Source organism: Sciurus carolinensis, chromosome 8 (assembly GCF_902686445.1).
Source record: "Sciurus carolinensis chromosome 8, mSciCar1.2, whole genome shotgun sequence".
NCBI lineage: Eukaryota > Metazoa > Chordata > Mammalia > Rodentia > Sciuridae > Sciurus > Sciurus carolinensis.
The window spans coordinates 133,641,456-133,660,132 of record NC_062220.1 but is presented as its reverse complement, the minus strand read 5'-3'; the positions used below and the strand labels follow the sequence as shown (position 1 = coordinate 133,660,132).

General features: G+C 56.2%; 1 protein-coding gene across 1 annotated transcript; it reads left to right on the top strand.

The window, feature by feature from the left end:
* Window positions 1-6,322: 6,322 nt before the first annotated feature.
* Hspb8 (heat shock protein family B (small) member 8) lies at window positions 6,323-17,357 on the top strand. The gene is made up of 3 exons (XM_047561186.1): window positions 6,323-7,167; window positions 13,178-13,241; window positions 16,372-17,357. The coding sequence occupies exons 1-3, from the start codon at window positions 6,801-6,803 to the stop codon at window positions 16,529-16,531; spliced, it is 591 nt and encodes a 196-aa protein (XP_047417142.1). The 5' UTR covers window positions 6,323-6,800; the 3' UTR covers window positions 16,532-17,357.
* Window positions 17,358-18,677: the final 1,320 nt, after the last annotated feature.

Here is an 18,677-nt window from a genome sequence, read left to right as displayed (position 1 = left end):
AGCTGTCATGGCATGGCAGCTGGGAAGTAAAGAGAGAGACAAGAAGGTGCCAGTGACCTCAATTCCTTCCAGTAGGCCCCACCTCACCAAAGATCCTACCATCTCCCAACAGTGTCACAGGTGGAGCCCAAACCTTAACACATAGGCCTTTGGGGAACATCTATCCAAACCATAAGAGGTATTATAACCATACCCACCTTACAAATGACATGACAGAAATTCAGAGAGGCAAAGTCACTTGCCCAGAGCAGCACAGTAAACAGGATTCGAACCCAGATGTGATCAGGTTCCTACCTTCCAGGTTTACTGTCCTACTTAAGCAGTAAAGGCACACAGTGTCACTTCCCCTAAACTCTGGTGAGTTGAGACATGAGTCCCCTGGACGCAGAGTAACTAGCTGAGCCCTGGCCTGTGGCTGTTGCAGCCATTCTTGCTGACGGGAGGATAGGGAGCTCCTCTCTGCCCCAGAGCAGAGCCCTGGCCCCTAGTCCTGGGGTTCACACAGGACAGAGGAACTCCCAGAGCCTGCAGGTGCCCACCCCAGCTGGGACCCCGGCAGTCCCTGGGTGCCAATGTGCTCCGGGTGTCTGCAGGGCTACTGAGAAAGTCCGGAGAAGGTTCCAGAGAGGCCCAGTTGGGTCTGGGATGGGGGCTCTTGGTCCAGCAGGGCATGCGGGGGCACAGGAGACACCACCTCCCCACACGGCCGGAATGCAGGCTTTGATCCAAGCTGCAGGATCTGACCCTGTGCCTTGGTCTTCTCAACCAAAAAATGTAGTCTGCCTGCCTTGCGGGGCTGCTATGTGGATTAAAAGACGCATCCAAGCAGGGCGCCTAGGGGACCTGGTTCTCGATAGTTCCCACACGATGGAGGGTCATTGTGTCATCCAAAGAAAGCGTAGTGGTTAAGAATACAGACCCTGGAGCCAGACTGCTGTGTGACCCAGGGTAAGTTGTTTAACTTCTCTGTGCCTTGATATTGCCACCTCTAAATGGGGACAATCACACCTACCTTAGAGCAATTTGGGTGAGAACTAAATAAATTTGATACATGGGATAGGGGACAGACAGACCTGAGTGGCAGGAACGTGAAGTTCAGGAAATAATTCTATAAACCAGGCCCCCAGTGATGACTCCCACGTGCTATTTCTAAAAAGCAACCTACCCATAGCTCTGCCTGGCTGAGGTCCACAGGACACGGCCCCTTCCTCAGCAAGCACCTGCCTTCGGCAGCGGGAAACTGAGCCAAAAAGCCAAAAGGAGGAACACAGGCTGCCCTGAAGCAGGCAGCTTTGTGATCCTTGCACGGGCCCCACCCCAGAACTCAGGGAGGGGAGCTGCCCCTGTTAGAACAAACCAGCACCTGGTCATGCTGGGCCAGCGTGACCTAGAGTCTTCATGGCAGTGGGGACTTGAAAATCTGATGTCATCCTGCTGTCAGTCAAAAGTCAAGAGACGGACCTGGGTGGGACTCTGGAAACTTCTCTGGGATCCCCAAGAAAACTGGGGTGCTGGAGGGGCAGCGGTCACCCTCCTGTCTGAGAGGACCCCCTCTCTCCCTTGAGCGCATCCCCTTTCCCTCTTGCTATCCCTTCAATAAACTCAGGTCCGTGCCTCTGAGCGGCGAGTCTGGAATCTCTGACTCCATCGCCAGGCGCAGGGTTTGGAGGGCGTCTTCAGGCAGCCTCAGTTTCCCTGCAGACCCCAGCCTGTGACACAGGCTGAGCTCTCACGGCCAGTACCAAGGACTGACCAACGGTTTCCTACTATTACTTCCATTGCTGCTGTACTTATCTGCAGAGGGACTCAGGAGATGGGATCCTCGGAAAGAAATTTATAGAAAGTCATAGGAGGAAGTTAGGCCTCCATAAACCAGCCTAGCCTTTGCAGGACTGTCGCCAGGCGGGCTTGTCCCGGGAGGGACCCGGCAGGTTGTTTATCTTATTCTGCTTATTTACTCGTTGGTTTTTGTGGGGTGAGCAGAGAAGACAAAGAGTCCTGGGCTTGACATTCAGGCAGATCAGGGTCCAGAAGCCACACACCGGCCAGACACTGCAGGCCCTGAGCCTCAGTCTCCTCCTTTGTAAAATGGGGATGAAGATGTTTAGGGTGAAGAGGAATTGGAGCTGCCTGGTGAAAGAAGCACACGGAACCACAGTCCAAAGCTAATCACCAGAGAAGTCCCATTTTATTTTAAAAATGCACACACTTATATAGGGCCGGGAAGAGGCTGATTGGTTGGGGCATAAACCGGGGTGAGAGTTGATTGGGAGAGCCTTGTTGCTGGGGGGCGGGGCGATGGCTGATTGGGTGAGCCGTATTGCTGGGGGGCGGGGTGATGGCTGATTGGGAGAGCCTTGTTGCTGGGGGGCGGGGCGATGGCTGATTGGGAGAGCCTTGTTGCTGGGGGGCGGGGCAATGACTGATTGGGAGAGCCTTGTTGCTGGGGGGGCGGGGCAATGGCTGATTGGGTGAGCCATGTTGCTGGGGGGCAGGGCAGGGTATCCAGCGCCTATTGGGTGCGAGTTCCCACCCAGCAGGAAGAAGTTATGAGGAGTAAAATCAGGATGAGAAACTCGGTCAGCGCCATGTTGGCACCTAAGTGGGGGGTGACCTTATACCTGGTCTGTGTGGGAGGCTGTGTGGTCAGACCCTGCTGCTCACAGGACACTGTCCACTCAGCCTGGGTTCTCAACCTGGGGTGGAGGCTCTCTGACAAGAGGGGTTTGAACTGTTTCGCTGAACAACTCAGCTTTCACCGGAGAGTCCCCCTGACCACTCCATTTTTCTGACTCCTTTGAAATTTCTTGTTCTGACCCTGGGCTGCTTTCAGATGTTCCTTAACCTGAGTCCGTTCAGCACTTGTTCCTTAAAACCAAAGAACCACTCGGGTTCAAAACAGCTCCTTGGGGCCCTCCCACCAGGCAGCCGAAGGTAAATGGCAAGCTTGGGCCTCGTGTTCTGTTTCAAGCCGGGGCGGTGGTCCTACCACGGTGTCACAGGCCGGAGGTCCCCCTGGATCTGGGGGAACGTGGGGGAACACCAGGATCCCCCGGGAGAGCTCTGAGCCCCTGGAACTGTAGCCCCCAGAAAAATCACACACGGAGATGGTCCAGGGTCCTTACAGCCCCCACCCGGGTTTTGGGGTTTTGGCTGGAAGGAGGGTTGGGGTGAGGCATGCACAGGGGCTGGGCTGGAATTCCCCAGGAGAGCAGAGGAAGTTCCCCCTCTTCCCGCAGGGCCCGGAGACGAAATGCCTGCTTTCTTTCTTTCTTTCTTTCTTTTTCTTTTTCAGCAACTGACAAGCCCCTTCCTTTGCCCAGGTGCTCCCTCCCTCCCGGCCTGCCTGCCTACCTGCCTGGCTTCTGCTGTGGCTTCTGCCTGCGCGGGTTTCAGGAATGCAGTGTGAGGTCACCTCCCCCGGGTGGCTGCTCTGAGGACTGATTTGGGTATTTCCCCTGTGAGAACCCTGGCTCTGGGTCCCCACTCCCTGCCTTCCCCGGAGCATCTGCCTGGAGGTCCCGGCTGCTGACACCCTGGGCCTCACTGACCACTGTCCACATCTCTAAGCTGACTCGTCCCCAGCTGGCATGGCCAGCGGGACTGGCAGCTGCCTCTCTCCTAGGCGTCCCCAACAGAAAGCTGGCCTGACCCAGAAAAGGCAGGGAGAGCCGGAGGGAGGGGGACTCCACAGTGCCCCAGCCACAACCTCATCCCGTTCTGGTTATTACCTGGGTCCCCCTGGCTGGGCGGCCTGGGACCAGTGACTTCAGCAAAGTCAGGAACAAGATGGTTGCACCCAAGGTATACAGTCAGCGCTCGCTAAATGCAAACCATGGCTGATTGGGGGAGTTTTGGCAGGTACGGCAAGAGCCCAGCTACCTAGGTTTGGATTCCGGCTCTGCCACTCGGCCAGATGCCTGGACTTAGGCAAGTTGGGTATCGCTGGGCCTCAGTTTCCTCATCTGTAAAACGGGGATAAGGAAAGTGGCTTCCTCATAGGGCTTTGGGGTTAGAGTGAGGTGAGTGAAGAACCCCAACGTTCAAAGGGCCCCAGAATTGCTAGTGGTGGTGTTCCTCTTTTCCCGCTGCAAGCTCTTCCTTTCCTCCTTCTCTGCCCTGAATTGAGAAGGTGGATGGAGTTTTGGAGGCTCAGTCCCCTGCCCCCGGCCCAGGCTTCCCCTCCTTCCTGATCCCCTGGTCCCAGGTGAGTCTCCCTCCAGGTACAGGGGTCTTCTGGAAGTTTCAGGGTGGAGTTGAGGAGGGAGGCCTGGCGGGAGGGGAAGGAGAGGGGAACCTTCCAGAACGTGCCTCCCGCAGACTTAAGCAAACCCAGCCCCGCCCCCACCCGCCCACTCCGCCCCCACCGGTCCCGGGCCGCCCCCTTTCTCCCGAGCAGAGCGTTCTGCCCTGATTCTCCCCATAACTGGCTTCCAACCCAGCCGCCCCGCCCAGCTGTAATTACAGAGAGAGCCCAGGCGCCCGTGCCCAGCCCTGACGTCAGCCAGAAGCTTCTAGCCTGATGAGCTCATCCCACCCGAGCAGCCACCGTCCTCCGGTCCCTGGAATGTGTCACACCCTGGGGTCTCTTCCTGATGCAGAAAAGCCAGAGGGTCTCCGTGGGTCCCCTCCGTGCAGATCCCCATTCAGAATCCCGTATTCCTGCCCAGGCCGTCCACCCCATGCTGGCAAGCTGGGGGGACCCAGACTCTGCACCTGTTCCCCACCTGCAAAAAGGGGGTGCCCATCATATAGACCTCGCGGTGAGGTCGCACGCAGCCTCTCGGTGGCCGGCCGCAGCGGCAGACACAGGGGCCAATAAATGGTGGTGACTGTTGTCACTCTGTATTCTTATTTTTAGCAAAGTGCTTCATCGGAGCCCTGCTTCATATCAAAATAATGTCTCAATCTATGACTCATGGAATTCCTCAGCCCTCCCACCAGCCCCCTCCGGTGGAGAAGGCAGAGCTGAGACCCTGAGGCCTATCCTAAGTTGCCTACCCCTTGGGGACAGATCAAAGTTTGGAACCTAATAAGCCCAAGGGGTGCTCAGACCAAAGGAGGATCCACAAATCCACTCTTCCTGTAGTTTGGGCAGAGCAGGGAGATCTAGAATCTAGGTCTGTTTCAGAACAGACGTGGGCCAGGTCCGGTACCCGAGGAGAATTAGCATTAATATGGGAGCTGTCTCTCTGAACACTTCCGACGGCGGTTTCCTCGTCTGTAAAATGGGATGACAGAACCCTCGCTTTACAGGATTGTGGGGGAGGATTAAATACGTTAATATGTGTAAAGTGCCTGGCGCAGAGCCCGGCCTGGGGCCAGCCCCACGTCACTCATAACTCAAAGCTGAAAACATGAAAGCCCTGCCTCAGACTGTCCCCTGGATCCTGATGCCACACCCAGGAGGGGGCGGCCACCAAGTCCATGTCACAGGTGGGAAAACAGCTCGGAAACACCCTGGGAATGATGTTACAGCTGACAGAGAAGGTGACCTTCCTGAGGCCCTTTTGGTGCATTTTCTTGTACAATCCAGGCTTCACCAGAGTCCTAGGGAGTCAGGTCAGTGACACCCCCACCCCTGGGTATCTGACAGCCTCCACATCTGGGCCTGTCCTCAGCCCCTATCTGCCTCCAGGTGAGGCCTGACCACCTGGTCTGTTTTCAGCGAGAATCCTGTTAGGTTGGTTTAGCCAGAACCCTCCGACCTCTGGTTTCTTAGTCACTTCCACCCACTGACCCTCATCCTGTTCCAAGACTATCAATTCTCATATGGGGAGTGCAGCCCAAGCCTTCTCCCCAGCGCCAAACCCCACTGCACTGGGGACACCCGACACGCTAGCCCTGCCCGGAAGAGTCTCCCCTGCCCTGATTTAACAGGTGTCATTTGAATATAGTATACTTTTCAATTTTTTTTTTTACAAAAACACTCTCATGGGACATTGAGGCTTTAGGACTTTGGCCTGGTTATAAGTGGGGATTCCAATCTAGGGCCATCTGCTTCCAAATCCACAGGGCTCCTGCTCCGGGCCCCTGCTGCAGGTCCCCAGGGGGTGGACAGGATGCAACACGCTCTGAGGAAGGTATTTGCAGAGGGTGACCTGAGCCCTCAGCCGGGCAAGGGTTATTAATAGCCAGGCCTGAGTGGCCTGCTTTGGGAGGTGGCTCCGGAGGAGCCAGAGAGAGGGCGGAGCTGAGCCAGGCAGTGGGGGAGGAGTAAGTGTCCAGAGAGGCTGAATGTGCAAGCCGGGCCCCTCCCAGCCCCCAGCCCAGCTGTTCCCTCAGCAGATTCTCTGGGGCTGCTTCATCACCTTTGAATACCCCGGTGACAGGAGGCGCTTGCTTGCAAAACCCGCCTCCCGCCCCCCAGCAGCAAATAAATAGAGGGCTCCCGGCGCTGGAGAAACCCGGAGAAGTTTCTAGGCGCGTGTCCCTGAGGTTTATTAAGCCGCTGGCTCCCCTCTGGCCCTCGGCAGCTCTGGCTGGGAGCCTCGGCAGCCTGGGGGACGGCAGCTGGCTGGTCTCTGAGAAGCAGTGCAGAGAAGGACGGGCCCCCCGAGAGTCCGCTGCACGTGTTGGGGGGTCGCCTTCGGGGGCTGGGACCCCAGCCTGGTGAGCACCGCCATTCTTGGCAGCGGATGGTTCTGCTGTTCCCTGACGGAAGATCAGCCCTTTCCAAGCCTGAAGGATAAGCTCTGAAAGCCGCCTCACCTGCCTCGCCTCGCTGTGTGACCTTGGGTAGGTGGCTCCCTCTCTCTGAGCCTGTTTCCTCGGTTCCTCTCCGAGCTCAGCCCGTCGCCATGGCTGATGGTCAGATGCCTTTCTCCTGCCACTACCCAAGCCGCCTGCGCCGAGACCCCTTCCGGGACTCGTCCCTCTCCTCCCGCCTGCTGGACGATGGCTTTGGCATGGACCCCTTCCCAGACGACTTGACGGCCTCGTGGCCCGACTGGGCTCTGCCTCGCCTCTCCTCTGCCTGGCCCGGGACCCTGAGGTCGGGCATGGTGCCCCGAGGGCCCACTGCCGCGGCCAGGTTTGGGGTACCCGCCGAGGGCAGGGGCCCCCCACCCTTCCCGGGGGAGCCCTGGAAAGTGTGCGTCAATGTGCACAGCTTCAAGCCGGAGGAGCTGACGGTGAAGACCAAGGACGGCTACGTGGAGGTGTCAGGTGAGCGAGGGGCGCCGCCGGAGAGAGGGGAGGGGCCCGGGCCTGGGAGTCACCCAGAGGAAGCTTCCCAGGGGACAGTCAGTGACAACCTGACACGGGTAACCTCAGGGCTCAAGAATGCAGCCCAGGACGTTATCTGCATGGAACACTCTCTCCCAGGGCCCAGGGGCAGTTTGAACCTGGGCCCGCTGCTGCAGCCTTGGGGACACCCCAAAATTGCCACCCAGGGCCTACAAGGACCATTTCTATGCTGAGTGCGGTCATCCTGACGCTCGCCTGGGTTCCCAGGGAGACACCTGCCCTCATCCCAGACGAGAGCTGAGCTGACGGCACCCATGATGTTCTCATTGACCAGCTGGGTTGACCAGCTGGACTGATCAGCTGGACTGAGTGCCTCCTCTCTGCTGGGCCCCTGCCACGGACGTGCTTTACCAGCAACATCTCCGTCAGCCCAGGACCTGGGCTAAAAAATGCTTATGTTCCTCCCCCCACGAATCCTGGCCGGGCTGGGCAGCAGTAGTAGGTGTCCAGTCCCATTTTGCAGCCCACGAGTCCGAGGCCCAGGCGCCCCCGGTCCAAGGTCGTGCCATGAGTCAGCAGCGGGGCCGGAGCGGAGTCTCGCCCGTCCCCAGTGCTGGGCCCAGGGCTTTGACTGGCACGTCCCCAGTCTGGGCGCGGGAAGACGCTGGGGGGCAGAGGCAGGAGGAGACAGGAAGGACGCTCGGTCCCGTTAAGCCGGGCAGCAGGAAAGCCACCTTCTGCTTCCCTCCCGATTAAGGCTCCATTAGAAAGAGCGCGTTCCCGGCAGAGGCCCTTCAGCCAGAAAATCAATAAGAGCCATCAGGAGCACAAACCCGGGCAGGGACAGGCCCTGGCAGCGTCCAGGGGGAGTGTCAAAGCTGCTCCTGGCAGAATTATAAACATCAAGGCTGCGGAGGCTGCTGGTGCGGAGGGCCCAGGGACACCCCGGAGCCACCGAGCCACGCGCCGGAGGGGCGGGGCGGGGTCAGCAGGGGCTCTGCGCTGGCCAGCGGAGCCGGCCCGAGGTCCTGGGGCGCGGGCCATGGCCACAGATGAGCAGGAGGTGCAGATGACTTCCCTTCTTGGAGACTCTCTTTCTTCATCTGAGAATCCGCGTGGCTGAGGACCGTGGTGTTGAACAGGGTGACGCTCCAGGGCGCTCCCAGCAGGCGCCTGGGACGCAAGGGGCTTGGCTGCTGGTGGTGGCAAGGGCGTGCCGTGCGTGGAAAGGTCCCCATAAACAGCCAAGGGCAGGTGCTTTCTGAGACCCGGATTCGAATCCCAGTTCATTGGCTAGATACGGCCGGGAAGTCCGCCCACCCCTGCCCCCCATGACTCTGAGCCTCGGTTTCCCCAGCTGGGAATGGGGATCCTAGTTCTTGGTACCCTGCAAGGCTGAGGGGGTGGTTTAATGTATGCGGACAAGACAGAGTGTCTATGAACTGGAGCTAATAATAGTGCCTGCCTGGCTCCCCACACAGGCCATTATTCTCAGCCCTCCTCCTTGTTGTAATTACACTTAATTCTGGAAGCTTCCAGCTCTGCCACACCCTGTGGGACAGAGTCTGGATAGGGTGTGGGAGAAGAGCAAAATCACTTCACTTCTTCGTAGGGTTCTCCTTTGAAGGTGCTTTTTAACAAATGGGGTCCGACAGTCCCAGGCTGAGACCCCCCCCAGTTAAGAACCATACTAATCCAGGGACCTTAAGGGCATCATGAGGCCGCCCCTTCTCCATCTCTAAAATGGGTCCACTGGAGCTTCAGTAAGACAAAGAGGAAGCCAGTTCTGACGTGCAGTTAGGAACCTCCGCCAGACTAATCCCCTGAGAGTGCAGGCCAGATCTTTTATGAGGAGGTTTTAAAAGTTGGATTGATAACAAGGTGTTCAAAGTAAAAGCAAATTTCAGCCCTGCACCGGGACGGAGGTCTGTATTCCCAGCAGCTCGGGAGGCTGAGCCAGGAAGATCACAAGTTTGAGGCCAGCCTCAACAACTTAGACCCTGTCTTGAAACGAAATTACAGGAAAGGGCTGGAGCCACAGCTCAGTGGTAGAGCAACCCCTAGGTTCGATCTCCAGTTCCACACACACAAAGCGACTTTCAAGGGAAGGCTGAGGACAGATCCAGTCCCCCCACGCCACGCTGCATGACAGCTGTCTTCCACATGCACTTTGTACTGGGCCCCCGCTGAATGCCACAGGTCACAGGTCCCTCCCAAGGACTTTCTGGGAGTGTGGGCAGCTGTGCTAATACCTCTCCTCCTCCACTTACAGATAAGGAAACGGAGGCCCAGAGAAACCAATTCAGCTGCTTCTCTGTCAGCGCCCTTGATTCAGGGCCAGGGTTAGGAAGGCCACATCTACTCTTGACTGTGTGGTCCTGACCAAATCCCACCTGTTCGCCTGCCTCTGAATCTTTTTCTCCATGGTTTCCGGGACCTCTTAGGGCCCCAGCTGTACTGTTGGTCTTATAAAGAGAAGGACTAAGTCAGCGTTTGCTTCAAGGTGCTAATAGCCATGGGAGAGATGGAGGTAGGGGAGTTGAGAGTGTTAGAAGATGCCAGATGGACAAAGTCATGGTCGGTCTCTGCGGTGCAGGACTTATCAGAGACTTTATTTTCTTAATGTTTGAATCTGGGAGAGGCAGCTCCGTCTTGTCCAACCGTGTTTGAGTGCCTGGTTCCAGGGAAGTGTTTGGTAGATGCTGGACTAGATCATTCTGTCATGTCTTACATTCCCTCACCCCATCCTGCAGCCAGCCGCCAGCCAAGAAATGTTCTCTTCACGGGCTGCTGAGCCAGGTGCTGGCCGGGGAAGGAGCTGGAAAGCCCTGGGCCCTTATTCCCTGCCCTTTCTTAATCCCGGGGCCTGTGCCACCCTGGAAACAGCACCTTGTTTCTTGAGTGGAGCCGATCCCTCTCCTCCAAGGGCTGTCCCTGCTCCCAGCACCCACGTCCCTCTGAGGGACATGCAGAAAGAATCAACTGACCCTGGACGTCGTGGTTCCTTCTGCTGTTTACAAAAACAAAATGTGTTCATGGTAGAACACGTAGACTGGAAAACGAAATAAGAAATGAGGACTCACTCCTCAGCTGTGCGACAGCATAGAGGTATGCAAACGATATGCAAATGAAGCTGCAGGTCCGCCCCCTTTGACTTGATCGGCTCCCTCCTTGGGCTCCCCTTATGGAAATCTCGGACCCCTTTCTGTTCACAGGCACCCACCCTCTCCTGGGAACCTCAGCTTTCGAGGAGCAAACCTTTACCAAAACATCAAAGCCCCACCCGCTCAGCTCCCCACCCAGTTTATGACAGACAAAGTGACTCTGTGACTCACCAACAGGGTTCCTCCTTATAACCCAGTGAGGTCGGAGTTGGCACTCCCGTTTCAGAGAATGAACTGAGGCTCTGAGAAGGGGGGAGAGATGGGCTAGGAACTAGAACAGGGGTTCACATCCAAACTTATGTGCCTATTTCTGAATCTTTGTTCCATCACTTTCAGGCTGTGTGACCTTGGGCACATCACTTACCCTCTCTGAATTTCAGTTTCCCCATCCACAAAGTGGTAGTAATGAAAGCACGTGCTTTCTGACCTTGTTGCAAAAATTAAAGGAATCGATGTAGGTGAGGCGCTTAGAGCAGTGACCGACACCAGTGCCACACAACTACTTTTTGACTTAAGGTGGGATTCTGTCCCCATAAACTGTCAAAATTGAATGTATCACAGGTCAAAACTGCATTTAATGCACCTGATCTACTGAACATGGTCACTGAGCCCAGCCTACCTTTAAAGGTGCCTAGAACGTTAAAGGTTGGTAAAATCATCTGGACACCAAGCCCGTTTTATTATAAGAAACGTAGTCAATGGACCAATTTAAAGTCAGGGAACCTTGTCGAAGTCCGCAATCCTCCCCCTCCCCCACCACCAGCGTCTAGTCTCTGGGTCCAGCAGAGGCAGGAGGGTCCCGGGGTACAAAAGGGCTGAGTCAGAGGCACTGGCCTGTCCCCAGGGGAAGTAGCTCCAGAGACCCAGGCTTTGGGGAGGGGACCAGGGAACAGACAGTGTTCTTCTGGCCCCTGGCCCATGCTGGAGCCGGGCAGCTGGTTGTCACAGAGTTGGCAACGCAGGATAAACTCTTGGAGTGACCGTACATTCCCAGCATAGCACGATCTGCTGACCAGACCCTTCGGTTCGAAAATGAATCCCTGTAAAAGTACCACCTCTTCCTTGCTGTTGGCAGAACGAGTGAGTGCAGGATTTCCTGAGGGCCACGTAGCCATCCGGAGCAAGCCTGAGAAATTCTAAAGCATGGGTCGGCTGCAGGGGCTCAGGCCTATGATCCCAGCAGCTTGGGAGGCTGAGGCAGGAGGATGGCAAGTTGGAGGCCAGCCTCGGCAACGTAGGCCCTGAGCAACTTCGTAAGACCCTGTCTCAAAATAAAAAAATAAAAAGGACTGGGGACGTGGCTTAGTGGTTAAGCACCCCTGGGTTTAATCCCTGGTACCAAAAAAGAAAGAAATTCTAAAGCATGGAATCTATTCTCCACAGGGCCTGGGACGAGATCTGGCTTCAGTATTGAGTGCAATGGGGTTTGTTCCAATGTCAGGAACCTTCTCAGGTCCCAAAAGTAGGGAACTGTCTAAGTGAGCTGTTACGAATCTCAGCCCTGGGACACTGTGCTGTCCCTAAAAATCCTGTGGTCCAAGAATATTTGGTACCACGGAAAAATAATCGGAGCCTGTTAGCAAGCCAGAAAGACAGGTTTCAAGCAAAACACACAGAACGACCCCATATAATAAAATATATGGCGCACGTCTATACTAAATAACGTTCGTGCCTTTCTAAGAAACATAAAGAAACATCTGGAACCGATAAAAATGGAACTCTGGGTGGTCTTGATTTTTTTTTTCCTTTTTTTAACCTTTCATAACATGGATAATGCATTATGTATGTAATCAGAAAAGTGTCACTAAAGGAATAATTAATAATACAAAAGTAATGTGATTACCTTTACCTTGTCAGTTTTAAAAAATCCAGAGGGTGCAAAGGACCATGTATCCTATCAGATTATTGATAGTCTGGATTCCAGCGCCCTGGGGTGGCCCCCTGTGTAAGGGAGGGTCTAGAGCTCTGGAATGTGGTCCCACAGGGGCGTGGGAAGGGGTTGGGGCTGTTTAAAAAGAAATCAGAGACACCCACTCTACTCAAAAGGAGGAGGAGCAGGAGGGGCCAAGAGCATCCGAATTTGCTAGAAAAATCACCAAATAAAAGCTAATCTGGGTCCACAGCCTTCTTATATTTTTCCCTCCGGGCGTGAGTTGGTGCAATTTCACCTCCGTGGCTCTGTGGTCTCCCTTCCTCAGCAGAGGCTGGGTGGGTTCAGCAGATGGATGTATTATTCTAGAATGTTCTTTTGCCACTGGGTACAGATAGTGTGTCTCAAAGAGCTAACCCCAAGCTGGAACAGACAGGAGATTGGATGGCGGAAGGACATCAGGCCCCAGAACTTGGTCCAGATTCAGAGATGGCTGATTCAAAGCCCAGAGCAGCCCGGCACCGGCTAGGTGGCCCAGGGCCTGATCTGGGCCTCTGTTTGCACCTGGGTCACAAGGGGAGCAGGCAGCCTATCCTCAGAGCCAGGCAAGGGCCAGAGCAAGCCGGGCGGAGAAGCTGGGTAGAAAGGAGCCCACAGCAGGTGGCCGCACGTCCTTGTCCCGCCCAGCCTGGGCTGCGCGCCCTGGGGCTCTGCGGGCTGGCCAGGCGGGAGGAGTCAGGGGAGAGCAGTGGACGGTCTGGTCCCAGGTGGCCCGTTTCTGCAGTTGCCTTAGACTCAGGGATGTCAACCCGCCAGTCCACGCCCTTCCTGGGCAGCATCCTCGCAGCTGCCTGGGAGGTGGCCTTGCTCCTCAGAGTCCCTGGAGCACCCGAGTCCGGCTGGGGGCCACCCAAGAGCCCAAGACACCGACACATGACATTCCTCGTTCTTCCAGGCAAACACGAAGAGAAGCAGCAGGAAGGAGGCATCGTCTCCAAGAACTTCACAAAGAAGATCCAGTGAGTCGCCCGCGGGGCCTCGGGGTGGGGACGGTGGGCGGAGGGGGAGGGGACGGTGGGCGGAGCGGGTGGGGACGGCGGGCGGAGGGGGAGGGGCGGCGCTGGGACCCAGACCCGGGGCCCAGCTCTTGCCAGACGCTCCTCAGAGCAGGGAATCCAACTGTCACTCCTGAAGGGAGAGAAAACTGCAGCCGAGCTGCAGGGGGGTCCAGCGGGGGGGACAGGTGACCTCTCTCCAGCCAGCCTGGCCCTGCTCTAAGATCGGGCCCAGACATGGCCGCATTCATCTGGGAGAGAAGACATCACCCTCCTGGTACCTGGGGGGAAACAGTCTCCCACAAGTGAGAGCACATGCCCAAAGTCTACCCTGGGAATCTAGCACGACCCCCAACAGATTCCTGAGCCACCGAGGATGCTGACCCCGGCGGGTCCTTGTAGTGGCCGCTTGTCACCACAGTCCCTGTCACTGCATCTTGACTCCAACCAGCCCAGCCCAGATGGCCTGTGTCCACCTCTCTCAGCCTGGGGACTCTGCACTCCTGGCTCCTTCCCCTCGGGCCCACCTCTGACCCTCCAGCGCCTCTGCAGTTCTTGGAAGCCCAGGGACACTTCCTGATAAGACAAACGCCAGACCGGTGTGTGTCACCGTGGCGGGCTCGCTGGCCATGGGGCGACCTGCCCCACTCCCTGGGGCAGCCACCAGGTGGAACATTGCTGGGGGCAGAGGCCAGCCAGGTGGGGAGAGGCCGGGCAGTGACGTGTCTTTCCAGAGACCCAGGCAGGGCCAAGCCGTGGAGAGGACTGAGCAGGAGAGTCGGGGAGAAGTCGAGATGGCCATGTCTGTGGACTTCCCTGGCTCTGAAGCCTGGGGAAAGGATTTGTTGGGAAACCCCTGACCAGAGAAAAATGGCTGACGTTGCTGGAGGGGCTGGTGTTCAGCTGCTGGTGGGCTGATGGTTAAGGTTGTTAAAATATTGACCGGCCGTTACCCTGAACTCCACAAGAGCCCTCTGCAGCCTACCACCCTGACCTTGTCCCTGGGTCCCCCCAAGCCTCCCATATTCCCTGGGCAGGGAGATCCCGTCTCTAGGACATGCGTCCATCCCTTCTGAATGACAGGGACCCAGCTGTGGCAGTTGTTAAGTATTCTGAACCTCAGCCCTGGTGCCGGGGTCCTGGCTCTGGGACAAGGCAGGTGGGGAACTGAGCACCCTGATTGACAGCCGGGAGCAGGCATGTCCGCATCCCCTCCCGCCAGCCAGGGCTAGGGACTGTGTGCGTCCGTGGGAACTCGTGTCATTCAAAGACTCCACAGGGCGGGAACCGCTGGGAGTCCTGGGACCTCCCGGCTCTGCTCAGACTGCAGACTGCAAGGAGCGGGGCTGGAGATGGAGGCCATCTCAGGAGGCCTTGTTGCTTCTTCCAGTCGTTAGAGGTCAGGGAAGTTTCTTCGGCCGGGCTGGGACCCTTGGGAGGTTCCCACCCAGGCAGGATGCTGCAGCTGCTTGCAGTGGCCAGGAAATGCATCCCAAAGGCGGCTGTTGATGGGATCAGGGACAGAGGACTGAGGTCTGGGAATTTGCCTGTCAGGTGGGGGCAGGGCTGGGGTCTTGTCTGTACCCAGCTTGGGCGAGAGAGCCAACGGGAATCCGGGGGTCATCACTCCCGCCCTGGAGGCTCAACACACAGGTCACCTGGCGAGAGAGCTTGGAGACCTTGGACAAGTCTAGTCCCATCTCCGGGCCTCAGTTTCTCCATGTGTAAAACCAAGCATAGTCTAGAAGATCCTCTGGGGACCAACATTCCGTGGTGGGAGGAGATCGCAACTGGTGGTAGAGTGTCCAAGCTGTCACGAGGCTGATGTGCATTCTGACAGGGCCACGGCGCCCCAAGACGTGGGTGGATACTGCTAGCACCCCCCCCCCCCCCACCAGGACACAGGCCCGGAGAGGCCAGAGCGGCGACTGACTCCTGGCTTCCCCTCCGCGGCCCTTTCTTCACAAGTCTGGTGCCCGCGGAGGCAGGAGAGGATCAGGGTTTGGAGACCAGGATTGCAATTCTTAGTCCCAGCTGCCAGGTACCAGCTGTGTGACCTTGGGCAAGTCAGTTCACCTCTCTGAATCTCAGCGTCCTCCACTGTAAACTAGGCAGAGTAATGGAACCCAGCTGGTTGGATTATTGTTAGCAACTCAGTGAGTTGATTTAGATCCCTGGCACATAAAAAAGACGCTCAGCAGGTCATCGATTTCCTTATTTTTATTAATAACGGCATCCCAAGGAAGCCATGAACGCAACCTTGTAATTGCCAAGTCTGTCGAGGAACCGTGTCCCAGATAGCCTCAGTTGTCCCAAACGACTCAACATTCATTTAAAAAAAAAAAAAAAAGCCTAAGGGAATAAGAAGCAGATCTGTGTTCAGAAAACCCGTCTTTGATGCTCTCTCACTCACAGAGCTGGCCATTTGGTGTCCCCAAGTCTCTACTTAGGGATCTGTGAAATGGGCACATTAATTCTTACCTATTCGCCAGGCTAGCCTCCCACGAAGCTCCAACCAGGTGATGCCGATAACGGAGTTTGGGGAACAGTTACCACCCGCGGAGATGCTCCAGGTGGGACCCACATCCCATCCTGAGTACGCCGCCACCGTCCGTGGGCGTGGCCAGCCACACCTACTGACCTGCCTACCCGATACACCACAGATCCCGCCACTAATGCATTTTGTCCTGAAGAACTCGCCACCAGGCGAGTACTGATGTCACCTCCTGTGACATCTGGCTTGAGCTCCGTGGGGATGACCAGTGGTGGCCGTGTTTACCAGCAACTGGTCCCCCGTGACCTCATGGCCGTGTATTCCTGGTTGCAAAGCGCGATCAGGCTCTGACGCACGGTGGCGCCTCTGATACTATATGGATCTGACATTATTAAATTCATCCCTCTTCTACTCTTTGTACCAGGACTCCAACTCGCCTAGCAAGAGCCGCTGAGTAACCTTCCCCAGGTCAGGCAGGACGGCGGAGATCTGGGGTTCAGACCCAGTAGCCTCCACCCCCAGAGCCCTTTAAGCTTATCTTGCGAATGAATCCAAATGCCATTAAAAATGACGGGCGGCTCAACTCTGTGCTTCTCGCAGGCTTCCCGCGGAGGTGGATCCTGTGACCGTATTCGCCTCGCTGTCCCCGGAGGGTCTGCTGATCATCGAGGCTCCCCAGGTGCCCCCTTATTCACCCTTTGGAGAGAGCAACTTCAGCAACGAGCTTCCCCAGGACAGCCCGGAAGTCACCTGCACCTGAGACCCCAGTCCCGGCCCATCCTTTTCCCTCCCCAACCCCGGGGGGCTTCTCCGATTCCAGGGTACCTTACTTTAGCTGAACTCAGATTTAGTGCAACGAAAACGTGGGGGCTGGGGAGAGGGGAGAACGACCCCAGGGTCCCTGGACGGTGTAGTACTAGGTTTCTCCACAGGGTGGCGCAATTGGCAGATCCAGCTTGGTTGCGTGAGGCCAAACGTGCTGAGAGTTTTTCTTTGGTGACCTTATTCTATGTCGATGAAAACGTCGTACATTCTCTAATTGCAAAATGAGTAAATGGGGACATTTCCCATTGCATCTGACCTTGCAGCTAGTGCGAGGGTTGCCTTTTTCGGGGGACCTCCCCACCGCCCAGATTCCGGCTCTGGGATCCCGGCTTCCATGCCTGCCTTGGGGTTTGGTTGGTGAAGCCCGCTGGCTCACCCCACTCCCTTTCCACACCCCTGGCCTGCAAAGGGTCCTACGCAGGTTTAGATCCCCACCTACACATAAAAACAGTGCCTTCTGCCCTCTGCCCAGACGTTTACAGCATGCTCCCAAGGTCCCCAACTGACTGGGACCCCTCAGCTGATTCTCTGGCTAAGGTCCACCCTTCTTGTGTCCCCTGTGTCCAAGCTGGGATTTTTACAGAGGGGGCTGTCTCCAGACAGCTCCTCCGGGAACCAAGCATAGGCCAGGCAGCCTGGAAGGCAGGCTATGGTGTCATGTATGTGGGGGAATGTGTGTGTCCTTGTTTGACTTGTGCTGTTTAGGGGGGAAATAATAATAAAAATTAATAATAACGACAATAAAGGAGCTGATGTTCTTAGCCTGGCGTGTTTCTTTTGGTGAGAAACTAAATGCACGATCACTTAGACATGCAATATCAGAAGTGCCACAGCTTCTAGTAACAGTGCCTGGCAAAGAGTGGCTTAAAGGACATAAGTAGCTATTTCATTTCACAAGAAATTTAGAGGTAAGGGGTCTCGGGGTTGTTTCTTCAACGGTGGCGCCACTAAGAACCGGAGCATTCCCGTCTTTTCCCTCCGCCATCTCTGACGAGTTACACAGTCTGTCCTCATGGTTGCAAGGGGGCTGCAGAAGCTCCGGCCTCTCATCCTCATACGAAAATATCTGGGAAGAGAAGGCAGGGGTAAAAAGGTCTTCTCATCTGACTGCTTGTTCTATCAGTGAATAAAATATTTCCAGAAGCTTCCAGTAGAGATCTTCTTTTATCTCCTTGGCCCAGACTAGGTCACTTGTCCATCCTGAGACTAATTCCTGTCCAAAGGAAATTGATGGCCACGATGGGCTTAGATGATATTGATTTATCCCCTGAAGCCAGAACTTTAGCAAAATGAGGAACAGCACAGCGGCTGTGAGGGTAATCCACAGCGCACTGGATGCCAGATTCAGATGCTGGCAGGAGCCCAGGACCCTAAACAGAGAGTGGTGGGGAGCAGAGTTGCTGAAATGGTACATCAGTCGGCCCTCACTGGGATGTGGTGCAGCCGCATCCCGCGCTTCCGGTTGTGCTTTCCCCCGACTCAGGGCTCTATGTCCCTATGTCCTTTCATTGTGACCACAAAATGGTTGCCATCACTCCCACATCCTCCCACATCCCAGTCCAGAGGGAGCAAAGCCAGGTTCTCCCCAGACCGCCTATCATCTTTCTAAGAGTCATTCTTATTGGACCAGTTTGGCTCACATGACCATTCCTGAGCCAATCGCAGTTCAAGACATCAGTTTTGATTGGCCAGACCTGGGTCACATGTTCCACCTCGGGAGCCAATCCCATGGGGTCCCCACGGCACTCTAGGATGGAGATACTCATCTCTACAACCAAGAAGCTGAGGCTAAGAAGGAGGTGGATGGGACCTTGAACCCATGCCTTCGGTCTTGGAAGAGTTCATGAAGAGCCGTCGGGCCTCTTCTCCAGCCTCCTCCTGAGGACTTCCTGAGGTCCATAAGACGTAGGACCAGTGCGCATGTCCTGAGCAGCTGCCCTGCTCGGTCCTGTGCAGTGCACGGACCTGGCCATGAGGACCCAGTCCAGTGAGAGAGGCAGGCGAGGAGAAGGAGCCTCACCGACCCTTAGTGTGCAGAGCTCTATGCATGTGAGAGTCACCCCGCAAGCCTCGGTGGAAGG

Coding starts and splice junctions, on each gene's coding strand:
- Hspb8 (XM_047561186.1), top strand. CDS start 6,801: ATGGCTGATGGTCAGATGCCTTTCTCCTGCCACTACCCAAGCCGCCTG. Junction 7,168..13,177: donor CGGCTACGTGGAGGTGTCAG/GTGAGCGAGGGG, acceptor TCGTTCTTCCAG/GCAAACACGAAGAGAAGCAG. Junction 13,242..16,371: donor AACTTCACAAAGAAGATCCA/GTGAGTCGCCCG, acceptor TGCTTCTCGCAG/GCTTCCCGCGGAGGTGGATC.